The 26,504-nt window shown below is 38.0% G+C and overlaps 1 protein-coding gene across 2 annotated transcripts in view; it reads right to left on the bottom strand.

The window, feature by feature from the left end:
* The window catches only part of PSMD1 (proteasome 26S subunit, non-ATPase 1), a 105,857-nt gene extending 80,131 nt beyond the window's left edge, over positions 1-25,726 (bottom strand). Inside the window, exons 1-15 of one of the 2 annotated variants that reach the window (XM_065881140.1) lie at positions 25,555-25,726; positions 21,476-21,519; positions 20,755-20,828; positions 20,393-20,562; positions 16,863-17,068; positions 13,896-14,039; positions 11,545-11,771; positions 9,029-9,089; positions 7,842-7,970; positions 6,392-6,480; positions 5,840-5,918; positions 5,172-5,345; positions 3,207-3,318; positions 2,417-2,613; positions 1,358-1,453 (exon numbers count right to left, since the gene is read on the bottom strand). In XM_065881140.1, the coding sequence (XP_065737212.1) occupies positions 1,358-1,453; positions 2,417-2,613; positions 3,207-3,318; positions 5,172-5,345; positions 5,840-5,918; positions 6,392-6,480; positions 7,842-7,970; positions 9,029-9,089; positions 11,545-11,771; positions 13,896-14,039; positions 16,863-17,068; positions 20,393-20,562; positions 20,755-20,828; positions 21,476-21,519; positions 25,555-25,570 (1,818 nt within the window). In that variant the 5' untranslated portion in view covers positions 25,571-25,726. The remainder of the gene's footprint in view (positions 1-1,357; positions 1,454-2,416; positions 2,614-3,206; positions 3,319-5,171; positions 5,346-5,839; positions 5,919-6,391; positions 6,481-7,841; positions 7,971-9,028; positions 9,090-11,544; positions 11,772-13,895; positions 14,040-16,862; positions 17,069-20,392; positions 20,563-20,754; positions 20,829-21,475; positions 21,520-25,554) is intronic. The other variant, XM_065881141.1, reaches the window with a different exon arrangement.
* Positions 25,727-26,504: the final 778 nt, after the last annotated feature.

The raw sequence follows: 26,504 nt of genomic DNA, 5'->3' as shown, positions 1-26,504 counted from the left end.
CCCAATTAAGAAAAATTCATCTGAGAATTTCTTCATTTCAAGGCTTAGAAGCCTTTATAGTTTGGTGAAGTTTAAGATGCAGGGCTACTTCTAAACTACTTCAGCTCTACCATAGCTTTTGTGGGCCACGTTGAAAATCTAACCATTCCTTCAATGTTGTTTTCAAAACTGTATGTCCTAAACTCAAGCAAAATACAACCATCTATAACAAACCACATGCTGCACTGATAAATAATAAATTATTAATAAATACTGTGTCATGTGAATATCTCTAGGAAGAAAGAAATAATAACAGCTCTAAACCCTTTCTGCATGGGAAGATGACCTTGGGCCTACCATCTCCCCGCACCAAGATGGTAGAAACCTACTGGGTTAAGACATATGGAACGTCCACTGTGTTATCAGGCAACATTATGTATCACTGAAAAACTGTACCTGGATTGGGTGACTCTGAGTGGAAAAAGCCTGTTGGAAAACATGGGCATTGGCTTTCCTGTGCAACGTGTCTCTTGTCATAGAGCATGTCCCTTACGGGTACCTGGAAGCTAACTTCACAGGCTGGAAAAAGAAGTCGTTCCTATTGTTCATTAGATTTCCCTACCCTCAGGTGGCTGCACACATTCACATGGTCTTTTTTTTTTTAAAACACAATAAAAGAGTTTAATAAGGTGTCCAGTTTACAAAATAAATCTAAAAAAATCAATAGCTTTTGTTTTACACCAATAATAACCTGGCAGAAAATGTAATGGGAGGAAAATTCCATACACAATCATAACAATAAATATGAAATACCCAGGAACAATTCTCCTGAGGTGTGTTGAAGTCCTAGACGAATGCTTTACAATTTATTTGCAGACGGGAAGACATATCATGTTCCTCAAAGGAAGCAGCTGATATGCAGTTTGAGTTTTCTGTGTTGTAACTCTCATTACACTCGTATTAATTTGTTCTGGCATCTGTATTCCCTAAGCTCAATGTATTCCATTAAGCTCAATGATGCCAAAGACTCAGTGTCATTCCCTGCTGTGTTCTAGTGTATGTCCAAGTTCCTGGATCCATTCACATGGTCCTGTCCCTTATAAATGAGGGTGCCCCTTGGAATAGTTTCAGAAGTTGCTCCTAAATGACTTTAAGGACTTTCATTCAAATAGACACACTGTCATCCTTTCCTGTATCCTTCTGAAAAGCTAAGTGAACCTGGCGCTAGGTTATGGCTGACTGTGCTCCATGAATGAGAATCTGAACCTGGGGCCGCTGGTGATAGTTATGTGGTGTGGGTGTGCAGTCATCAGCACATTTAGTGTCCGTCTGCAAACTTTCTCTCCCATGTCTATCCAAGAAAGGTCAGAGTACTTACAGCAACGTGTAGCAGGCGGCGAATAGCTTTGTTGTTACCTGAACCACAATAAGCCATGGCCACGGTATACATTCCAGATCGTCGAAGAATTGGATCCTAAGAAATAATTCAATGTCAATCATCAACTTATTTCAGATAGTAACTTCTACAGGCTTAGTTTCATCCATCAGGGGAGCTGGTTTTAGGTAAGAAATGAACTCAAGGAGCACCATTTTGTGGTTGGCAGTTCTCTACACAAATGGAGAATTAAAAGACTCTAATATGGTAGTAGTTAACTGCTTCTAATTCCCAATATTCTGTGCAACATGCCCATGCTGCCTCACACTTTATAAAAGTATAAACTCAAGCCCAATACCAACACTCACTGCCCTATGATTCTCAACTTCCATTTGTCAGACAACAAAGAAGCTTGCTTCTAATTCTACATTCTAACTTGCTTTTACCTTACCACTTAATTCTTGGCAACTGAGCACTGAGTGGAAGAGATATGTAGTCTGATAGGTGAGCAAAATAATTAGTTTTATCAATAAACTATAGCAGTGGATGTTTTTATCAGATTACAGAGGACAGTACTGTTTACCACTGACTACCTACCATATACAATACCATTGTAAAAACAAAACAAAAGGCAAAGGAAAAAAATCTCACCCAAATAAATAAGTATAGATTGGCACTGTTTTCTGATGAAAAAACAATGAAGTAAACTTTATGTCCTATTAAATGATTATGAAATCATCCCCAAAACATTATTTCTAAAAGAAATCAACTTATATATTTCTAAAGAACTTTTCTAAATCTGCTTATTTGAAAATCACTGAAGTCTTGATTAAATTTAAAATTCTCAAATTAGCCCTGCTCACCTCTTTTAATCAGTGTTTTTCTTTCCTAAATTCTATAAGGCTTTATATATCTTTTGAGAAGTTTTATCAACAAATGTGCCTAAGAGTTCTGATAGGAACAAAGACAATTTCCAGTAAAGGTTAAGTGTTTCTGTAAATGCAGGATATAATAACCGGAGGGTGAGGAAATGCAGGGAAAAAAGGATGAATAATATGTGACCTTATCACGGCAGAGAGATTCAATGAGAGCATCAGCCTCTTCCATCCTCCCGTACATCACTAATGCTATGCCAACTGCAAGACCACGTAGAATCTTCTCATGTTGAGTTTCCTGTGCATAGCCAACCATGTCCTCAATAGCCTGGGCATTTTTAGAGCCCAACATAACCAAACCTAGGGCCAGGCCAGCTGCTTCCCCTAGTGAGTGAAAAGCAAAACATTAAAGAGTAAGAGTTATGTATGTAAAGTAAATAAAACATATCCTATTAGAACTGCTAACTATTAGCATCAACTATCAAAACAACCATTAGCTTCTGAGAGCATTGTTTCAAGTCATCAGACATAAAGAATAGTTTATGTGGAAGTATATCCATATATTTACAGCTATTTTCCTTTTACATCTTGATAGGATACACTACCAAATCCTACAGAGATTTCAAAGGAGACATTATGGCAATATTTTTTCTACATTATCACCTAGCAGTAGAGACAGCCTCAGGATACAAGCAGATCACTCTAATAAACTTCTATTTGCAAAAGTCAGTTATACAGACATACACACAAGACATACCATTTTAAAAAGCCTATATATCACAAAACATATTTTTATAAAATGAGTTTGATAAATGGGGCAAATAGAGAAATCTATTCCTATACTTCCTAAAAAGAATTCTCTACAAATAGAGAAATCCATTAGATTTTTAAGAGACCACAAAATATAGGTAGAAAACAAATATTACAGTTACATTAATTAATCCTAGAGTTTGTTATCTTTGGAAAGAATCACTTACCTGTCACAGCATCATCCTGATAAAGGTTTGTTTTTAGCAAATCATACACATCCTGGCGTGCAGTCCCCATGGCAGCCAAACCAAGGCCCAGACTGCCACCATGTCGAACAATCTAGAGAAAAAGGATGGGCTCCATTTATTTGGTACACTGCACTTAAAATCCAACTTTCATTCTAATTTCAAAATACGTTGTGATATTAGGCATGGAAAGCAGCTGGCCTAGGAAGTATGATCAAAGGATACAGAGGGCCAGTGGTAACCTCACCAATTTCAGTTTCAAAAGAATGCTGCTTGCTGATGCAAAATAATAGTGAGTTGAAAAGGAAATGAAAAAAATGAAAGTGGAGACAGTACAGCTCTCTTTTAATAAATTCACATGAGAAGGGGAGGAGAAAGATGACAACAACTAAAAGGGAGAAGCAAGTGGTGAGGAAAGATTTTTTTAGGATAGATGAGACCTGAAGATGCTTGTGGACTGAGGGAGGCAGCATAGAAGGAAACTGAAGATAAAGGAGAAAAAAGTTTCTTCATAACTTCATGGTTATGAAGAAAGTGGGAGAAAATGGTGTCAAGACCAAAAGTTAGTCTTTATTTGAAGAACACTTTTGTGGTGATCTGTTAGTTTTGAATGTACAGTATCCTTTTATTGGTGACAGCACCCCACTCCTGCTTGGGGAATATTCCTCCCCACTGGTTCGAGTCTTGGTGGAACCATCACTTAAAATAAGCTCCCATCTTCCCCTAGCGGAAGTGTGGGCCTGTGACCCAAGACAGGCCAACCAGATGCTCCTCTGGAATTTTAATCTTTCTTAGGTGGAATGACCCAAGGACCAAAAACATTTCAAGTTCATTCATCCTGACAGTAGTGCCCTGAAGAGATGATCCTATTAGTTCTTGTTATCTAGATTCCTAGAACTGCCCTGTGCTTAAGCTTTGTGAGAACTGGTTCATCAGCTTTTCCTTTAATTAAATAAGCTACTTCCAATAAACTCCTTGTTTAAGCAGAGGGTTTTATTGCTGGTAACCAAAAAGTTTTATCTGACAAGAAAATTTTTACCTGAGACCAACAGAGGAAATGAGGTAGAGATATGTATAAACTATATGATTTGTGGATAGGGGGTTTATTAGCTGAGAAAGACCTTCCTACTGGCCTCAGTCTTTTCACTGAAGTAGGACAGAATTTTCTGGCTCACTTAGCTACTCTCCCGATAACCTTCTGAAAGAGACTAACATAAAAGTTAAAAGTCTAAAATCCTATGTGTCAAGGTTCCTTAAAAAAAGAACAGGGCTGCTTAGTAAGTTTTTCCAAAAGAGTTACATTTAAAAAACCATCGAAGTTCAAACAAGCAAGAATTCTGATTCCCAAAAGAGTACATGCAATTTCTTTGGGCTTTAGTTTCCTGAAAAATAATAGAATTAGGCTAAATGATCACTAAAGTCACTTATATAACATAACAAGACTCTGAAGTGTGGGAATACAACACATATTTTATCAATATAAATATCTGGTACTTTATTTTGCTCCTCACACACAAGGTTTAAAGGACTGAGAAGCACAATTTTAGCTTATAGAGAAGGAGAGGAAACTACCTTCAAAAGAAAAGATTCTAAGGACTTCCCTGGTGGTACAGTGGTTAAGACTCCATGCTCCCAATGCAGGGGGCCTGGGTTCGATACCTGGTCAGGGAACTAGATCCCACATGCATGCCGCAACTAAGGAGCTGGCCAGCCATAACTAAGGAGTCCACGAGCCACAACTAAGGAGCCCGCCTGCCACAACTAAGGAGCCCGCCTGCCACAACTAAGACCCATGCAACCAAATAAAGAAAGAAAGAAAAGATTCAATGAGAACAGTACTGGTTTGGGAATCCTACAAAATTTCTATTCACTGAAATAATTTGGCAAATTTAATGTTTCCCTGGACTCTTAAGTAATGGGAATTTATTTTTCCATTCTAATACTTACATCATTGCTGGCATTCTTAAGCTGGTTAAGCAGATAGTCAATTATATCACCACCATGATTGGCATGAATGAGACCTAGTGCATAGAGACCTCCACCTTCCTGATAGGCTGATCCTGGAGAGGTGTCCTTGGGAAGATATGTTGCCATTAACTGTAATGCCTCCTTCTCATGACCCTGTAAATTTGAGCCACCACAAAGGTGTCAGTAAAAGAAAGTTAGAGAAAAGAAAATGTAACATTTTCTATGATTATTGCTTTTTCTCCAGAGTGAATGGGGAAGTGGGACTCTCTCCTAAGCAACTTTATCACTCACACAAGAAGACAGCCTTTAAATGACCCAGTCACATCCTGGTTAGAAACAAATGCTGCAATTCCCACCCCCTCCTTGTTTTATAACAGTTCCCCAAATTCATCTTAGACAATGCAAATAACTTATTTCAATTCATTTTGAGAAATGTCTTAGCTAGTCTTCACAGGAAAAAGGCTTCCACTTTTCATAAAAAAACCAAACACACATTTCTTCTTTACTTTATCCTTCCCTGTATGAGGACTGACCCAATTTAACAAAATGTACCTGTCAATGAATTATAGTAAACTTTAGTTTTTTTCTTAACTCCAGGAAAATTGCTTCTGTTCTGATGCCTGCTCACAGTGATCAGTATATATTACCTTATGAATTACACCCAAACTGGCCGTGGCTGTAAATTTTGCCCAGTTAGTGGCTCTGGCTAACCATTCCAAGTTATCTCTGTAAGAAAAGGAAATTCAGCAACACTACTGAAATGAACTCCATAAAGCTTTTTATAACGCTAACGTCAAAGCATTAAAATGTTCACCTTGAACTGTTACAAATCATTTTACTTTATGGATCTCAAGTTACTGATGATTCCATTTTACCTCCTAAGTTGTTCTTAATATTTTGAGGACTTTAAAAATGCATGACATGTAATTCCACTATGAACAAAAGCATAACTGTATCAAATTTCTAAGCTTAATGTATTTCATTCAAAAACCTATATTCAAGGCAACTAATAAAGAAAATTAATATTACCTCAAAACAAGTAGGCATATGCAATTTTAAAAATTTATAAAATAGAAAAGTAGAATTTAAAATTCAAGACTGTCAGGCAGGGAAAGTTCCCCACATCCATGTGACAATGTCAACAGAGTCTCTGTCAAAGACAATTTTAAACCAAAGTGGGAACCTACAAGCATATTTACCTAAGAAACTGGTCACTGGTAGTCCCACAGTGCATAAAAGAGTTTGCTATAACTGTTGCTGTGTGACACACAGAGTTCCTTACCGCATCCTACAAAAACAAATACAGATTTTTATTATTAGCAAAGTATTCATACAAGTGCAAGCTTGCATGTGAACACACAGTAAGAGGCCCTGTTTTGTGGTGAAAACATGAATAAACTGAACTGGTACTTAACATATGAACCTTGGATATTTCTTTTATAAACATTAAATAGCTAGCTTATAAAAAACAAGCAAGTCAAACAAAGTTTTATTTGTGGTCTTAACTTGAGGTCAGTAGTAGATTTTGGGTAGGAATTTATGCAGCAGACTTTCTAATTTTTGGTTTCTGAATAGTTCGCCATTTCTCTTCAGTATCTTGCTCAAGGTCTCCAAAGTACTGGGGTAACCTGAGGAGCAATGCTGCACCTCTTCTGGCACTGTAACTCTGGCAAGCACCGAAGTTATTTTGTTCATTTTTATTTATTTATTTATTTTTGCGGTACACGGGCCTCTCATTGTTGTGGCCTCTCCTGTTGCGGAGCATAGGCTCTGGACGCGCAGGCTCAGCAGCCATGGCTCATGGGCCTAGCCGCTCCGCGGCATGTGGGATCTTCCCGAACCAGGGCATGAACCCGTGTCCCCTGCATCGGCAGGCAGACTCTCAACCACTGCGCCACCAGGGAAGCCCCTATTTTGTTTAGTTTTAATGAGACTGCGTTATAAAGATAAACATCAGAAAACTGTCATAAATGCAAATTATATTATTCTTTTTGCCATCTGTAAAAATTATTTTGAAAGTCTGGAGAAGCCTGATTACATATGCCTCAATCAAACAACTGTTTAGTAATGGAATAGTATATGACAATAAAAAATGAATAAATGACTTTGGGAAAGGATACTGGGTAAATAACACAGGCAAGGCAGGAAGATCTTTTTGTACTATGTATCTTTTTATATCAAAACATTTTTTGAACCAGATGAATAGATTATCTGTTCAAAAATTAATATTAATAATTGTTAGGATCAATATCTCAACAAAGGTTACAATATCAAGGTAAGAATCCCTATTCTCAAGGAGTTTACAGTTCAGTGGGAAAAACAAACACACAAATAACCTGTATTAATGTTCTGATTGTGGTATTTGTCCAAATGCCACATGTATACATTCAAATAAAAGCTAACTTAAAAAAAAAAAAGCCACTACACTTCCCAATGAGAGACCAGCACAAAAAACAGGAGCTCAATCAATATTAATTCCTTTTCTTCTTCAACAAGATCAAGCATTTCTCCCATTGTTATTTTTTCTTAAATACTTATTTCCATGATCAGGAATAAAATGCAACAAATTATTCAATAACAAATATAAGTACTTATTCAACAAAGAAATAAATATAAGAAAAAGGCCTCCATTACAGATAAATTTCCTACCTTTGTGTTTTTTAGAATCATGAGATCTGTGTTATTGTTTCGTATTAAAAACTGCAGATGTAACTCAATAGCCATTTCACCACTTAGAATTTTAATCATTTTCAAAGTCTGATCCTTGGGCTCTGGACTCTGCCGAACAAACAAGAATGAAAATTATTGTATTACTGAAATCCAGTAAGCTAACTTTATTTTAACAGCACTAAACCAGTGAAATTCAGTCATACACACAACAAAACCCATATTTTAACAGTAGGATCTAGCAAACTCATGTATCATTTATTTGAGAGAAAGTAATTTATTTCTTTATTAGATGCCATTGAGATATGATACCAGCTTGATGGAAGAATGTAATTCATTCCAAACTCACTTCCAATATAAAATATTTTAATATTAAAAAAAACTGTAAAAGAGTAACTAATTACTGGTGATATGCAAGAACTACTTTATACACAACCAACTTATAGTTTAGGTGAGAAACTCCCTCCTCCAAATTGAGAAAAAGCACCTTTAACCAACACATATATATGATCTCATGAACTACCAAGCCATCAACACAACTCTCCAACCATGTGAAGAAGAGTTGAAATTTATATACCTGATAACCAGAAACCAAAAATCCTGATGGAGGAAACATTTACATCCAACAGACCACTGCTCTAATCTTTGCCCCACTCTCCACACACCATGAATACTAAAAATAAAGACAACTAAACTACCCCCTCCCCCTCTATGATAAGTTGCCATTTATTTGTTAGAAGCCATACTTTTTTCTCACCCTGTGACAGGTAATTCAGAGTTATTCTGGACAGAGTTCATTCTTTGATAAGGATCTAAGGATTTGATTTCTTCTAAGTCAAGTGCTTTCTGGGATTGATCTTTTTTCTTTTTTGGCTGTGCTGTGTGGCTTGTGGGATCTTAGTTCCCTGACCAAGGATTGAACCCAGGCCCTGTCAGCAGTGAAAGCGCCGAGTCCTAACCACTGGACCACCGGACCACCAGGGAATTCCCTGGGATGAATCTTTAAAATTTTACTTTTTATAGAAAATCCATTTTTATAAAATAACTTTGGTATCAAACTTAATAATAAACCTCCATAAAAGCAGGTACGAAACACTTTTAAATAATTTACAATATAGTGTGGAAATATATGTTTAAATGGCAACCTCAACTTCAAAAAGCACACTTACCACTTCTGGTGTCTTTCCTACAAGTACACTACTTGTCTTTTCTTCTGTTTCCATTGAGTCACTAAAAGGAAGAGAACCAATAGTTACTAATGTGATAAATCTTTTCTGAATAGTATGTGTGGGTGGCTTTTTTTTTTCCTTTTAATCAAACTGAAGGTCTGAACCATGTCCAAATTAAATATTTTGCAAGGAAAAAACAGTTAATTACTTCTTAAGTACTGCCATTAGGAAATGAAAAAGATTGTAAAATAAGATGGAGGCAACCCAGTTACTGGATTTCCACCAAATAAATTCATAAAAACACGCAAAGCAACTAACTAGGTTAGCAAAATATATGGACAACAAAACCAGGTGACAAAGTATCTCCCAGATTCCCAAAACACGGTCAGGTGAGGATACACCACCACGAGCCACAAAGACCAGTCTGAAGCAAAGCAGCTGGAGCCTCAACAACTCTTAAACGAACCAGCCGACACCCCCTTCTAGGTCAAAGCACTACACTGAGGAGAAAATGCTGGGCACAGAATCCAAATTAAGGCGGCAGAAATGAGGGAAAAAGAAGGCTGAAATAAAAGTGAGAAAGGAAACAGAGCCAGGCGATCTCAGAACATAAAGACACCATTTTGTTTAAAACTCCACAAACACAATAAAAGAGGAAATTCTAGAGAACAGGGAAATTAGGAAAACTATCCTAAATCAAGCTTCCTTTGTAAATATTTAGGAAAACTAATTTCAGTAAAGATAAACCACAGAAAAGGATCAAAGTAAAATCCCATTCACTATTATAAGAAAAAATTATTTGAAAAGAGGTCAAAGATATGAAGAAAACTTTTATAAGATATAAAAGAATATTATATATCAGAAATGAAATAATATAACTAGGGAAAAACTGGGAATGGAAGAAGGAGGATAATTACTTCAGAAATTAAGATCAACTCAGAAAGAACATGAAAGCAAATAAACACAAGAACAGGAGAGGGTAAGGAGAAAAACAATTTTAAAATCAAAAAGAAAGAAATTAAATGCTATTACCCCACGATTAGGAACAAAGGAAGAATGTTTGGATTTCCTGACCAATGCAGAAAAAAATAAGGGGGGAAAAGATATGAAAGTTATAAAGGAAGAAGTAAAATTGTCTCTGTTCACAGATGACATGATTCCTATGTAGAAAATTCTATAAAGGGATCTATAAAAAAAATTTACTAGACCTAATAAGTGACTTAAGCAAGGTTGTGGGATTCAACATTAACATAGAAAAATCAACTGTAATTCTATATATTAGCAACAAACAACTGGAAATTGAAATTTAAACGTACCACTTACAGCAGCATTAAAAGACCTAATATACTTAGGAATAAATTTAAGGGAAAATGTACAAAACTCCTGTACTAAAATCTACAAAAACACTGTTGAGAGAAATGAAAGAAAGCCTAAATAAATGAAGATTACAAGATTACTGACTTACAGTAATTTTTATTAGTTCTAATAAAAGTGTTAAAAAAGCTGAGAATGGGGACTTCCCTAGTGGTCCAGTGGTTAAGAATCCGCCTGCCAATGCAGGGGACACGGGTTCGAGCCCTGGTCCGGGAAGATCCCACACGCTGTGGATCAACTAAGGCCGTGTGCCACAACTACTGAGCATGTGCTCTAGAGCCTGTGAGCCACAACTACTGAGCCCACGCACCTAAGAGCCCATGCTCCGCAACAAGAAGAGGCACCGCAGTGAGAAGCCCCTGCTGGCTGCAACTAGGGAAAGCCCGGGCACAGCAACAAAGACCCAACACAACCAAAAATAATAAAAATAAATAAATAAATAAATAAAAAAGCCGAGAATGTTTCTAACTGTACAAATAATGTAACCCAAATGCCTAAAATCTAACCCAACCTACCCCACCTGAGTTTTTTTTTTTTTAATTAATTTATTTTATTTTTGACTGCGTTGCGTCTTTGTTGCTGTGTGTGGGCTTCCTCTAGCTATGGCGAGCGGGGGCCACTCCTTGCTGTGGTGCACGGGCTTCTCACTGCGGTGGCCTCTCCCGTTGTGGAGCAGGGGCTGTAGGCGCAATGGGCTTCAGTAGTTGTGGCTCGCGGGCTCTAGAGAGCAGGCTCAGTAGTTGTGGCAGACAAGCTCAGTTGCTCCGTGGCATGCGGGATCTTCCCAGACCAGGACTCATACCCATGTTCCCTACATTGGGAGGCAGATTCCTAACCACTGTGCAACCAGGGAAGCTCTATCTGAGATTTTTAATTTACCTGATTAAATAGCACACATGCTGTATGGCAAGCACCCTCCCCATCAGACAACCACTTCCATTTCTTTCCATAAGGGTCCATTTCTTTGGTTTTCCTTAATGTATGCAGCAAAGTGCAAAAGAGAGCAATAGCTTTAGTAAGAGGCTAATCTATGAAAGCTAATGGTGAAATTTATTCTTAGATTATGTTGTCTATAAATATCTATTCCCAAAATGAAATAAAGATTGTTGAATTAGTTCTGATACAGAAAAAGATACTTATACCTGTCTTTCTCTGATCCTGGAACAGTACCCGTATTGGTGGATCCAGGCACAGAAGCAATAGGGGTGCCAACAGTTCGAAGATTCTGGATTACAGATGACAAAAACTGCTGGCTAGCGCTTTCATACAAATCAAAACAAATCTGATAAGCCATCAGGAGGTTGTCTTCCTTTACCAGTTTTTCTAAGATATCACTCACAGCCTGAGGATCATCTAAGAAAATTAAGCACTGAAATGCAGATAAAGAACAATTACATAATAATTGAAAACTTTGTCTACAAGATACTTAGAGAGTGATAGTCAACAAATATAAGTAAAGGCAAACTGGGGCAGACTATCTATCTAGTCTAGCATTCTATTTCTGATCCTGGCACCAAAGTTTTCCTGAAAATGGAATCTGCCTTCCATAAGAAAATCCATACAACTTATATTCACAGCTCCTAACACTGTGCCTGGCAATCAGCAATATTCAATAACCGGTTGGTGAGTGAATCTTGGCTTCTTTAAATCTTATCCATAAATCGCTATCAAGTGCTCTGTAACTTATTTTCTGCTTTACCATAAATTGTAGGAGTCGTTCATTCATTTAACACATTGTATTGTGCTGGGCCAGGACAAGAGGCACATTTTAAAATGACCATTTTGAAGTATTTCTCTTACTACTCTTAGGATTTGCCACATATTTTAACAATAACCACCCAATAAATTTAGGATTTTTCTTTTAAGAATTCAATTTAAATTTTCTTGTTCCCTTAAGCAGCAAATAACTCAATTTCAAAATGAACACATTAACCAAAGTTATTATAAATTAAGAATAGGAAATTATGGAAACAAAATAAATGACCAATACCAGGAGACTGGTTAAGTAAGGCAAAGTATATCCACTGAATGACTACTGCACAATCAAGAAAGAGTTTGTACAAGAATTTGTGAAATGTCAAAACATGAAAAAATGTTAAATTGATGGAAATATATAATTGATACTGTTTGCTTCCAGGGAAGGGAAATTGGGAGCCAAAGGAAAGAAGTGTCAAGAAGACTTTTTACTGTATATCCTTTGATTCTTCACGAATTTTGAATCATGTGAATGTAATATTACCTATTCAAAAATGTATTGTAAAAATGTAAAATAAATTAAAAAAAATTTTACAGGGACAAGGAATAAAATAGCTAAAAGAAATAAAATTACTTCTGAGGAATAAAACTGAAATACACAGAGGAAGAAGGCAAAGGACTACCGTTTTTCATGTAAGTTTTTAAAAACTATTTTTAAAACTATTAAAAACTATTTAGAAGCAAACAAAACTCCAAAAACCTCTACAGAGAAAAGTGAAAGGAAATATACTGTTAGGTGGACTTCGGGTGATATAAAGGTGGATATTTTTCTTCTAGCTTTTTCTGTGTTTCACACTTGGTTTAAAAAGCATCAAAAACTATATATAAAATAGATAAGCAACAAGGATTTACTGTACAGCACAGAGAACTATATTCAGTATCTTGTAATAACCTATAACGGAAAATAATTTGGAAAAAAAAAAACCTGAATCACTTTGCTGTACATCTAAAACTAACATAATACTGCAAATCAACTTTATTCAATTTTTAAAAAAAGCATTGAAAAAAAGGATGTATTAATCTATATTTTAAATATGTATAGAGGATAGAAACACATATTGAGAACACATTATAATGAAAATATAACAAACCAAATGTGTGATAAAATGCTGCGCTCTAAGCAGAATACAAAAATTTGTCAATAAAACACAATCTAGCCATTGAAAAGAATGAGGTAGCTCCACATGTGCTAGTAGGTGGAGGAAAAACATTTATGAATCTTTTAATTGGGAAAAGGCCAATGGAAAGGGAAAGATACACTTTTCATTTTATATATTTTCTATACTGTCTTAATTTTTTTTAAAGTGTGCAAGCAAGTCCATACAATAAAAGAGCTAAAGAAAATATACCCAAAGGTCTTGGCTGGTGTTTGGGGAATGAAACCGAAGATAATTTTTATAGCTGAAATTCTTTTTAGAAATGACATAACATAGGTACCGTTTTTACCTTTTCTTCTACCTTTTTTTTTTAAATCTCATTTTCAAAAATTTCCTTAAATGCCTGGATTATTTTCAAAGTGAAAAAAAGAATACATAGAAATAACATATTATAACAGTTTTTTAGTTTTGAGAGATTCAGTTTCTTATCAGTAAAATGGAATATAAACGCATAAAGTATCTTCACAAGGCTGTTGTAAAGATCAATTGAGATACATGCATGAAATTATAGTGATGTTATATAATATAATGTAGTGAGGCATGGCTCAGCAGTACAGTGTAAAGTAATGCAATGTTATTACCTGACAAACATTGATGAAATCAGGTTTCTCCAAGTTCATGTAGATTTTAACTAGAACTCTCAGTACTTTATTCCGAAACTGTTTATTCTGCATTAAAGACATGCAGAGCTTGAGGCTATAAGCCAGCATTCCTGGGACATCATTCTGAAAGAGATAATTTGAAGAGATATGATTATCTGGTTATTGAAGCATGTTTATTTAGAAATCAAATTATTTTAATCGATATTCTTTAGTCATTCTAGGCAGCTAAAGATTTATTTGCTACCTAAACAATAAAACTTAAAATTTTTAACCATTTTAGATGAAAATCTTAAAAGAAAATTACCTATTTCCTGTCTTCATGAAAAAAAATAGGTTGAAAACAATTAAATATTCAGTGATCATCCAGGATCATGACTATATGACCATAGTATACTATAACTGTGGTGGTGCTGTTAATTATTATAAAAAGATCTATACAGCTGTACATATACCAAGTGGCTACGCTTTTCAATTGTGTCTGCCTCTAGTCTTGCTAATCCTCATGACTTACCACCTATACTCACTGGCCAGGAACACAATGTGATAGAACTATTCTCCAGCTCTGAGTGACTCAAGCTTTGAGTGCTGTCACATCTAGCTGGTGCTCTCCTGAGGAAATTTTGACTCCAGATTATTTATTTATTTATTTATAAATTAAAAAAAAATTTTTATTTATTTTTGGCTGCGCTGGGTCTTCACTGCTGCGCTCAGGCTTTCTCTAGTTGTGGCGAGCGGGGGCTATTCTTCGTTGCGGCACGCGGGCTTCTCACTGTAGTGCCTTCTCTTGTTGCAGAGCACAGGCTCTAGGTGCATGGGCTTCAGTAGTTGTGGCGCACAACTACTGTGGCTTAGTGCTCCGCGGCATGTGGGATCTTCCCGGACGAGGGCTCAAACCCATGTCCCCAGCATTGGGAGGTGGATTCTTAACCACTGTGCCAGCAGGGAAGCCCCTCCAGATTATTTATGTTTACCTTGTGATTCTTCAAAGCATACCCAATATTTGAGATACTAACCTATAAAAGTCCTTCAGCATGAATAAGCATGCTGAAGAGCTACAAGTGTACTTCTCAAAAAGCGAGTTGAGAAATTAAAAATTCACAAAATTCACTAATTCGAAAAGATATACACACCCCAATAGCAGTGTATTTACAATAGCCAAGATATGGAAGCAACTTAAGTGTCCATCAACAGATGAGTGGATAAAGATGTGGGGTGTCACACACACACAAATGTATATACACAATGGAATACTACTCAGCCACAAAAAAGAACGAAATCTTGCCATTTGCAGCAACATGGATGGACTTGGAGGGCATTATGCTAAGTGAAATAAGTCAGACAGAGAAAGACAAATACTGCATGATATCATTTATATGTGGAATCTGAAAAATACAATAAACTAGTGAATAAAACAAAAAATAAAAGCAGACTCACAGATAGAACAAACTAGTAGTTATCAGTGGGGACAGGGAAGGGGGAAGGGCAATATAGGAGTAGGGGATAAAAAAGGGTTATTATAGGATTATATGAAATCATGTGTGTGAAACTTTCGAAAACTGTAAAGCACTATAAAATTTAAAGATAGCTTTGTTCAATGATTAAAAAAATATTTTTTTAAAAAAGCAAGTTGTGACCTATTGGCGTATACATTATGAAATCAACTTAATGGGACTAGCATTTTTTAAAAAATGAAATACAATTTTAAAATATCAGGATTACATATTAAGTAGAAAAAGTAGGTATTATTTCATCCTAAGTTACATCTATATGTACATGTGCACTGGGATGTAAAGTAAGACGCATTTCTTACCCTGCTTTATTCTTTTTTAAAAAATTTATCACCCCTTTACCTTATAGGGAATAAGGCTTCACTGCCTATTCCCCCAGTGGATTATTCCATTTGGGCAGGAACTTTGTTGGTCTTGTTTGCCACTGTATCTCCAATGTCTAGAACAGTGTCTGACACATAATATGCACTCCAAAAATATTTGTTGAATGAATAAAAACAAATATTTCAGTTCTATTCACCTGAAGACAAGGAGAAACTACAACTGCACAAAAATCAAACAGAGCAAAATAAGGGCCGTTCTATGACACTGGGTCATTCATTCATTTACTCATTTAAACTAATCTTACCACTGCTGCTAAACACTGCCTTAGGCTTTGGGGACCCAGTGGTGAAAGTGCCTATCCTTAAGGAGGTTATAATCTGGTGGACGTAGCTGGACCTAAGGGTTGAGGAGGGTATGGCTGGCAGGGATTGACAGAAGGATCTGTAAACAAATGACAGTTGAGCTGAACTGTGAATCTTGAACAGGAATACAGCAGGTAAAGAAAGAAAGGGAAAAGGATGTTTTTGGCAGGGGCAATACTTTTGGCAAAGGGAATGGGGTATGGTACATCTAGCAGAAGAGACAAGGTCAAAATGGCTGGAGTGCAAAGAGCTAGCTTGTGGAAAAGGATAGGTAGTGAGGCAGGCAAAGTGGGCATGCAGATCAATGTCCATTTAACTCTGTCTTGCACTCTCTGACCACTTTGGTTGGTGACTTACAACTGTCATAATTATTGCAAAACACCCCCAAACCAGGAATGTAGCTTACAGTTTTAACCATGATAAATGCATTACAATAGTAGTTTACCAATACAGTCTTCTTAAAAAGGGCAGGGTAATTAAGACAACTTCCCCATGCAAGATCTCAAAGGAATAAATGTGGTAAGATAAAAGCAACTATTTGACAAACGCAGAACACAGCCAAGGTTCATTTATAAACATAAATATAAAATACATATATTTTATAAATATAAAAATAAAATTTTTCGCAAAAGAGCACCTTATTATATCTAAGTTAGATTTTCTTTTCACTATCCATGCAATTTTCAGTTTTAATTATTTGCTCTGCTGATTCTTCATCAATAGCAACCTCTAAAATCCCATCATCTACCTACCGACTCAAGTATAGTCTTCTCAAAGACGTCCAGTCTTCGTGTCTCCAGAGCAATGCCGATAGCTTGCTTATACTTGTGATCATCTAGACATCGTTGAAACATTTTATTCACAATGCCTTCCAATCTCTGGTCAATTGGTTTTTTTTCTCCTTCAGGCAAATCTGCATTTTCCACACACTGTTTGGTGTAGTGATCAATGCACTTTGCTATAGAGAAAATAAAATAACTCTGATCAGCTGGTAAATTGGGCTATACTACTAGAAAGGACAATGCCTACATTTATAATCATAAAAATAACTTATGGGATGACTATGGAGTAATGAGCAAATTTCAAATTTTTTAAATGCTGTAAGTTATACCTTCAAATTAATATTGTTCCGTTCGTAACAGTTACACTGCAGGGCTACACACTAATTCCAGCAAGCTGACATTATTTAAAACATTTCTAGGACTTCCCTTGTGGCACAGTGGTTAAGAATCTGCCTGCCAACGCAGGGGACACGGGTTCAAGCCCTGGTCCGGGAAGATCCCACATGCAGCGGAGCCACTAAGCCCGTGCACCGCAACTACTGAGCCTGCGCACCTAGAGCCTGTGCTCTGCAACAAGAGAAGCCACTGCAATGAGAAGCCCGCGCATGGCAACGAAGACCCAATGCAGCCACAAAATAAATAATTTTTTTAAAAAATTTCTCTCTTTTTACTGCTTATTATTCAAAATTATGTTATTCACCTTGACTAAGCTGCTTATTCTACAGAGCTGGCTACAAACAGCTGCTGTTTTCACTCTCAAACACAAACACTTGCCATGATTGAGGATATTAACAAAAACCCTACTGCAGCAATTATCACATGGCTATAAATTACACTTCTTCACATTAATGAAACTATCAGATCCTTGATAGTAGAGAGTCTGTCTATGACCTGAAATGTGCCACAGGTTCTAAAGGCAATCCCAAGAAGATTTCCAAAAACCTTTCCGGCAATCAGCTAAAATATTCCCTGTCTCAATGTGAGGCAGGTTGAACCTATTCACACATACTTCCCCTCTCCCCCAGACAGGGAGTCTGAAAATTCATGCAGTGGTGCATGTGCATAATGTGGCTTTCCCATTTCACAGTGATTTGGGTGAATGGGGAGGATGAGGCAACATACTGAAGGGTATCGTGTTTACAACTTACACTACTTTACAATCATAACTTAAACTTTTTAGGAGCAACCAAGAAAGGAAATTTCCCTAAACCTTCTTCCACCTTCTTAAGGAAAACAGCCACTCAAGTTGAATGACATATATAATAGTTATCCTCTCTATAACTCACTGGCCTGTCACCCTCCCTTTCAAAGAGAAAGGTACAAGGAAAAGATTAATTAGTTGCAAACTATAGCCCCAGGAAACAGAAATGATTTGAACTAGGATAAAGAACTGCTGGTCTACTAGATGGCCCATGTTAATGGGTCTATATTTTGGGGGAAGCAGAGGACTTTTTATAAATTGGAATATACCACATTCAGGGTCCATCCAGGTAGGATTAGGCAGGTTCAGGCACAGTTAGTAAGAACTAAGTGGCACTCACAAGCAGACCTTAAACAAGTTTGGTTGCAGAAAATCTTCACCAGGCCCTAATATGAGCTTTCTGACCAAATGCAGTTGTGAGGAAACATTCCCCTACCTCATTAGAAAGGAATCTCAGATTTATAACATTTGGGGAGCTTTCCTTAGTTAATAACTGAGGAAGAAAAATGTTACCTCCCAGGTTTCAAATGAGACCTGTGCTCTCACTTACCAGGTTTATGTCATAACTGTACTCCAGAACCGAGCCTCATTCCTAGCTGAAGTCTTATTACAATCGGGAGAAGATTGAAAATTCTAGCCTTGAATTTTCTGAGTGTACTGTTTATGACATTCATTAAGCGCCTAGGAAGGCTTTCCTAAATTCTATTTTATATATTCTCTCACAAATCTTACTGACATTTAAAAAAATCCATTCTAATAGTCCCAAGAAAACTAGAAGGGTGAACCCCATTTCCACACAAAGAAAAGCAAACAGAACTGGTCTACCAGTCAACAATCACCTTCTACAAGCTAAGACTAAGATGATACATAGGAAGGCATCTACCACCTCATAGCCTCTTATAGACCAGCTGTCCTGATTAAAAGCATCATTTGTAAAATGTTAACATTGCAAGCACTTGCAGATCACCACTGGAAAAAATTATCAACATTCATCAAAAAAAAATCCTTCAAATAAGAGAGAAGAGATAAATGCACTTAACTCACCATTTCTAACTTAATGTAGGGAAAGTGCTCTGGTTTCAAATGATACGGTCTATTCTTTAAAATCATCTGTTCTTCCCACAGGATTCACAGATGAAAACTCCAATTCAGTGAGTTCCCAACAACAATAAACTTACTTGCAACATTCTCATACCATCATGGCAAAAAAATTTTAAATGTGAACACAAAATCTTACTTCAAACTTCAGGGACATTTGAAAAGTACCTCTCTGGACTGCCTTGTGCAGCATTTCCCAATTTCTGAAAGAGAATACCAATTTTCTCCTTTTAAGGGTTCAGGTGAATAATGCAGATCTCCTCTTAATCAGCAATTCAAAAAACTATACTATACACACTTGACAGAGAACACACTCTTGGGCTCTCTGTAACTATGATCTAAAGCTTGACAGTCAAAAAGACACGTCTGAAGGGTATGCAATCCCTTCTTTCATCTATTAGAACAGGAGTTTTCAAACATTTTTAAAGCTACAAAAGCTTTGAACGAACTCTTACAGAGCTGGTTCAACTTACAAGACAGAGAATCCCAAACCTTACCTGTGCGCTACTCTCTCACTTCAAAAATACAGAAGCAAATAAAAAAACAATGGCTACTAGTAGAAACAGTATGGATTTCGTAGTGAGGAAGCCTGGGTTTTAAATCCTGACCCTCCTATTTAACAGCCATGTGCCTTTATCATCTTGAAACCCAAGTTTTCTCATCTGTAAAACAAGGCTAGCTCCTTCTTCCCAGGGCAACTGTGGAATAAACTATGCTATGAAGAACGACCAGTACAGTGCCTAGTACAATGGAAACACTCAATAACGGTTTCCTGTGTTAGAAACAACTCTATAAATCACTATCATTTAATTTCTGTTATTCACAATAATCTGATTTAATTTTTTCATATAACAGTATGCTCACTGGAAAAGAGATAAACATAATCACTGAGATAACTATCTTTGTGTTAAGCTGGCTGCTTCTGAATAATTTCTTAGATTCATTCTTAAAATATTTTGTGAGTAGAGTGTCTTTATTATTACTGTTATTCATGTTATTGTTCATTATGACAAAAAATAAAGCACAGAATTCTAAGGCAGATCTAAAAACTCAGGTTGCATAAAATTACTGTAGAAAGATTATGAACTTTCAATTAAAATGAAATGTGGCAACCTCAAAAATTCAGGGAAAAAAATGCTAGATGTACTAGAGCAAGAAAGAAGCCAACAAGATAAAGCCTTACTAGATGGAAGATAATTACCTATAATAGTCTCCACATATTCAGAGTTATCATTGACATTGAAGAGGTCACCTGCTCCAAGTGCATAATTCAGAGACTCCTCAAAAGCCCCCAGGTGATAAAATACTTTAGATGCCACTAAGGCTGCAAACTGCCGACTCCGGAAACCTTCATCTTCATACAAAACTTCTCTGAAAGAAATTAGGAAGTATAGGCCTAGTTCAAACTGTGGTTCTCCTTAAAAATTCCAAATCTAAATACTCAAGCCGCAATTTAGTGGCAGCAAATCTCTAAATGAATTAATAAGCCACAAGACCCACATCCACAGATAATTAAGGTTGATCTACTTTATTCCAATTTATAGAAATAAAGTAAATTCTTACATTTTGTCTACAGACTCAGAAATTTCTGCCCAGAAGTCATTGACCACTGCATTCAATTTGTGTAGTGCAAATTCCTGTAGAAGATAAAACCAAAATTCGATTTTGAGACAGACTTACCATTATACTTCCTTAAAAAAAAGTTTCCAACAAATCAGTGGCCAAATTCTAAGTCATATTTACTAAATGACAAATACAAAAGTTTACCAACTGACTTTCCATTGGGCTTACATACTTCCTTTCTGTTTTCAATCATAAAACATAATGTCATTCCTTATCATACTGAACGTTTTTCTTCTTTGACAGTATGTGTAAGATTGACTCTAGGCTGCTGGTTTGGATATAAATGAATTCAGGTGCCTAGAGCCAACTGAAGTATATTCCAAATTTTTGTCATATGAAAATAGTTTTAAAATATGTGATACAGAAGTAACTTTTTGTGATTGCCGTTGATGAGAAAACTGGTGTGTGTGTGTGTGTGTGTGTGTGTGTGTGGTTTCCAGGTGCCACACTGAGATTTATTTGCCTCAGCTTTGTTAAACTCTAGGGAAAACCACTGCTGTTGCCAAAATACTGTCCTGTCCTCTGGGGCTAGATTTCAGTGACTAGGTATAGACTAAGTAGGACGGCTATTTTAAATGGTGGAAGATATATAGTTATCAGTAAATTCAAAGAGCTTCAAAGTACTCATATTAAGCCCAGTTAATTTTTCTTCAACTCATACCTTAAGCTGTGGTTCTTCTTCATCCAGAAGAGAAATTATTCCAGCTATAAGACAAAAGGTATATGATTATGAAATATATATCCTAAGATAAACTAATGCTTAGTCAAAAATATATCAGAGTTGGAAAAAAAGTATTTTTTGAGGGGTGACTTCACTAGAGGAATCATTATTTTTCTTTAAAACTGAAAAGGTTTAAAATACAAATTTTAAGAATTAACTGTTATCAAACCCTCATAATACCATATATATCACATTATTTGCCTAATTCAACAGTTTTCAAAGCATGGTTCCTGGATCAATTAGCATTAACATTACCTGGGAACTTGTTAAAGATAAAAATTCTTGGCCGCATCACAGATCTACTGAATTAGAAATTGTGGGGATAGGGTCCAGTAATGGAGCCATAAGCCTTCCTTGTCATACTGATATTCATTACAGTTTGACAATCACTGGCCTAATTTACTGACCAAAATGAGAAACTTTCCTACACAATTTTAGAATAAAATTATTCACACAAAATAAACCAAGAGTTATAAAATTATTTACAAAAGCAGGAGTATTTAGTCATCAACTCACAGAATAAAATAATTCGATTATTTCAAGATGCCTATATTAAGGCACCTCTGTTGTAATCACAAGTAACCTAGAAGGTTTTGCTAAATGATGAGCAATCTCACTTGTTCTGACTTCAATTACTGAAGCACAGCATTCCCCATGTGACCCTGAGGTGATTAGCACTAACACTGGGGAGTAAAGGAAATAACTGTCCTCTCCAAAAAAATGCACCCTGAAATAGTCATATATCAAAGGGATTATTAGAAAAAAAGACGTGGGAAACTACCGTCCTTGGACCATGAAGGAAACTAAACTGTCTCTCAGATATGTTTTCCATGTAGGTCTTAAAATCATTCCGGAACACTGAGTTGGAACACTGAGTTGAAACTGTGAGCTGATACAAAGTGTCAGGGCAACTTTCCTTAGGAGATGTAGCCATTTCTAACTGGTAAGTGTAGGTCTGCCAAATAGCTTCAAAATTTAGCAAACGAAACTATGCCATGGTTCTAGCTAGGGCATACTACTGTTCAAAAAGCATTAAAGCAGATGAAAGGAACTTCTTGGTACTCTAGGTTGGTATAACAAACCCAGAACAGAGAGGTTGAATTGACAGCATGAAGAGAAGACAGATTAAAGAATGCAATCAGGGGAGGGGAGGGGGATTGTGAACTAGTGACATGGAAGAGCTGATAGACAAGAGTACCTTAAATGTGGAACAGATCATAAATGGCAGAATGCTTTATATCAAAACACTAAAAATGCTACCCATTCCCTTATCATCAATCAACAGTATGTCTGAACTGCTTTTACCAAAAGAGGTGATGGATTTCTGTATACTCTCCTGTTTGGTTTCACTTATGACTAATGTGTTGTATGGTTGTCCTGGCTTAGAAATGCAGCCGTTGTCCGTGGAACACAACTAAATCAAATACCTACACTTCATACACAAATATTTCTCATCTTAAAAACAATAGAACTCACCTTTAGATGAGGGACGAGGCGCACCTGGGGAATGGGGAATGTTTCAGGATGCTAAAAAGTTTCTTATGCCATAATATGAAGTCAGCAGATATTACCTAAAGTTGCTGTATCAATTTATAGCATTATTTTAAATAGCATATTATTTATAAAGGTGTGCTCCAGAAGACACAGCTTAAAAGTTGAAAACAGTTGCCTCAATGAATAAGGGAAAAGAGGAGTGGGAGACTATTGTTTGAAAGCTTTTACGCATAATTTTCCTTTATTATGTTAAAAAAAAATTCATTCTCCCGTCTCCCTCCAGTAACCACCTATCTCTATCTCTCCGCTCCCTTTCACAGCCAAACCTCTTGGAAAAACTTACTTAACAGTACATGTTGACCTCTTATTCACCACTGTGTTCTTAGTGCCCTGCAAGTGCCTCGGCAGTAAATGAACAAATAAACTGACTAATCCAAACTAGTACCTGTTAGGTTCTGTTTAGCACCCGGGACAGATCCTAACCCACAGAGAGCCAAAGGACAGGAAACCAGGTGGCAAAAGGTTTGGAGCAGAAGCTGATAAGTAATCCAGTAAACGTAACCAATGACAGTAACGAATACACACTATGCTATCACCACCGAGTCTCAGAGTAAGACCTCAAAAATCATTAGGTTTAAATTCTATTAAATCCCCACCAAGTGTTGTTTCAGCCTCTACTTAAAATACTCTGGTGACTGATTTATTGATTTGATTAGCTAACTGATTTCTTCATTCGAGAAATACTTCTGAACTTCTGTCATCTGCTTGGCAGTTGTTCTAAGAATTATGAAAAGTCTCCCACCCAAAATTCTACCACAGAGAGAAAAACAGTAGTCAGGCAAGTAAACAAAGTAATTACAGGACTGTAATGAAGAGAGGGGACAGCTGAGGGGGAGAGATGCAGCATGTTTTAATAGAATGATCGGGAGAGACTAACATTTGAGCGGAAACTAAGGATTGAGAAGCTAAGGGAAAACTTGAGGAAGAGGAGTTTAGAAAGGGGGAAAAGAATGTGACAGGGCCTGAGATAGGAGAGAAACTGACATATTCAAGGAACAGAAAGGCCAGTATGATTAGGGTATAGTGAGGAAAAAAGTAGTACAAGACAAGCCAGGAATCAGATCATGTAGGCCTATAAGCCTGGATTTTATTATAAGCACAATGGAAACCACTGAAGGATTTTAACCAGAAAAATAATATTGTGATTAAGGTTTAAAAAAGAATACTCTGACTACAACACGAAGAATGGACTATACGGAGGCAATTGTTGGAAAAACAAAACCTTAAGGCTGTCAAAGCAAGGCAGGCAAGAGATGAAGGTAGTGTGGGCTAAGTAGAGGGATCTGAAAAACAGTGAGGCCTACGTTTACAAGCAGCAAGTAATTTAGTGCTCATTTTCTCTTTAGAGAACTCCGACTGGATAGAAAAGCTTTTCCTTACATTGAACTAAAATTCATCTCCCAATCACCTGTAACCACTGGAGACAAAACTCTAATCCCACGTACATGTGACAGCTCTTCAAGTCTTTAAAAAGAACTATTATGTCTCCCAGGGTCTCCACCAATTTCTTTAAGTAATCCTTATAAACACATGGTTTGGAGCTCCTTACAAGTTACTGTCCTCTGATTATCAGTCTGTTTAGAGCAAAGCACTTGTGGGGCAAGTGTAGAGTAAAACAGGACGAGAAAAAAGTTTGTGAGCAGGCACGAAAAAAGGCACCAAGGCTGTGGACAGCTACGTGCACGTCAGTCTGCAGCCCGGGACTTAAAAATCTCCCCTTGAAACCTGACTTCTACAGCTTATCCCGCTGCAAACGTCATTCCACGATCTACGCACACAACGGTTAAGTGTAGGAAACCTGCCTCAGACACCCATGAGCTCTTTCTTCAAGGCAGCATAGTTAGCATCTAGCCTCAAAACCACAGTTGGATTCTCAGTATAATGTCTGCTTTCAGGATGCTGTCTTCACAGAACACGAAAGTTCTCTGGGTGCTTTAACTAAATATCCTTAGAACAGACCCAGAAACGACCCGCCTCAAGCCTAGTTTAATTTAGATTTCCCTCTAAAGAGAAAGGTGCTAGGTCAGGTCGAGAAGTACTTAAGTAGCATGGGCTGCCTCACAGTCCGGCTGCACTGGGGGACCATCCCACCCTAACCACCTGCAAGGAAGGGCTGGGCTCGGACGGCCCCACATGGTCAACCGCCGAAGGAAGAGAATTAAGGAAAACCCGTCGGGATCGGAGAAGGGCCCAGGAAGCCCCTAGTGTCCGGGCACGGGGGTGTGGCTGCGGAGGAAGAACGAGCCGGTCAACCCAGCGCGATTCCCTCGAGCCGGAGGGGGTCGCGAGGGCCCCCGGAGAGCCCGGGCCACACTGCCAGCCCCCGGCCCGGGGCGTGAGCCTCGCGCAGTGAGCAGCCGCGCAGGCCGGTGCTCCGCCGGGAGGTGCCCAGTCACCGGCCCTGACTCAGCTAAAAGCCGGCGTGGCGTCTCCTCCCTTTCGGCGCCGGCTGCGATCCCACTCACCGGCTGAAGTGATCATGGCTGCGCCCCGTACTAGCCCGCCCGCTCGCTCGCTCGCTCGCCGCCCCGGCCGCGCCGTCTATCTGTCAGCTCCCTGCCGCTCGCTCCGCCGCGCCGCCTGGCTCCCCTGGTGACCGGTTCAGTCAGTCGCCTCTTCAGGCCACCGGCTCGCTTCTCATCCAGGACCCCGCCCGCCCCGGGGCTGCCCGCTGTCCCGCCTGCCGCCTGGCGCGAATTCTCCCCAGGCCTGTGTCTTCCGTGCCGCCACTGCCTCCCCGCCTCGCGAGGGAGGGTGCACGGAGAGCTCCATGGTGTTCTCTAATCCTCCTCGAGGTCAGCGATCCCGCGGGAATGGGAACCGTCGTCCGCACCTGGGATCAGGCTTCAGAATAGCCACCCCTAGAGAAAGGCCTCCCTCCCGCCCCTCCACCGTCACCCGCCATTGCTGAGAAAAACGGGTTGAGGAGAGGTGCTCGCGGGGCTCGTAGCGCCACCTGCTGCTCGGGAAGTCTCCCTGCAGCGCCCACCCCGCGCCCCAGCCAAGCCTTTGGGGATCCCGGTAGGGCAAAGAGCGTTTTCTTAGAAGGGTGATTTTCCTTTTTTTAAAAAAAACCAGGGCCCAGCTTCCAAAGAAATCCAACATAAATGCTTTACAATCATAGCACGATGAATCCCTAAGCAAGCACTGGTTTATAATAAAGTTGAACAATGAAGGTTTTTATTTACATTTGGAATAGTTAATACTGTACATGGTTTAAAAATCAGAAATATAAAAAGATATACAGTGAAAAGTGTTCTGAAGGAAAAACAAATTTTCCGTTCTTGTCTTACATCTGACCAGTTCCTCTCTCCCTCCGTAGCGACAGGTTCCTGTTTTTTATTGTATCTAATTTGGAACGCCTGTTGTGATAGCCATCTGCAGTCTTGTACCAGCTTTACTAAACAATTTACTT

The sequence above is a fragment of the Phocoena phocoena genome, chromosome 7, assembly GCF_963924675.1.
Source record: "Phocoena phocoena chromosome 7, mPhoPho1.1, whole genome shotgun sequence".
In the NCBI taxonomy this organism is placed as follows: domain Eukaryota; kingdom Metazoa; phylum Chordata; class Mammalia; order Artiodactyla; family Phocoenidae; genus Phocoena; species Phocoena phocoena.
Note: the sequence above shows the minus strand (reverse complement) of the source record. Positions and strands in the feature narration are given on the sequence as shown.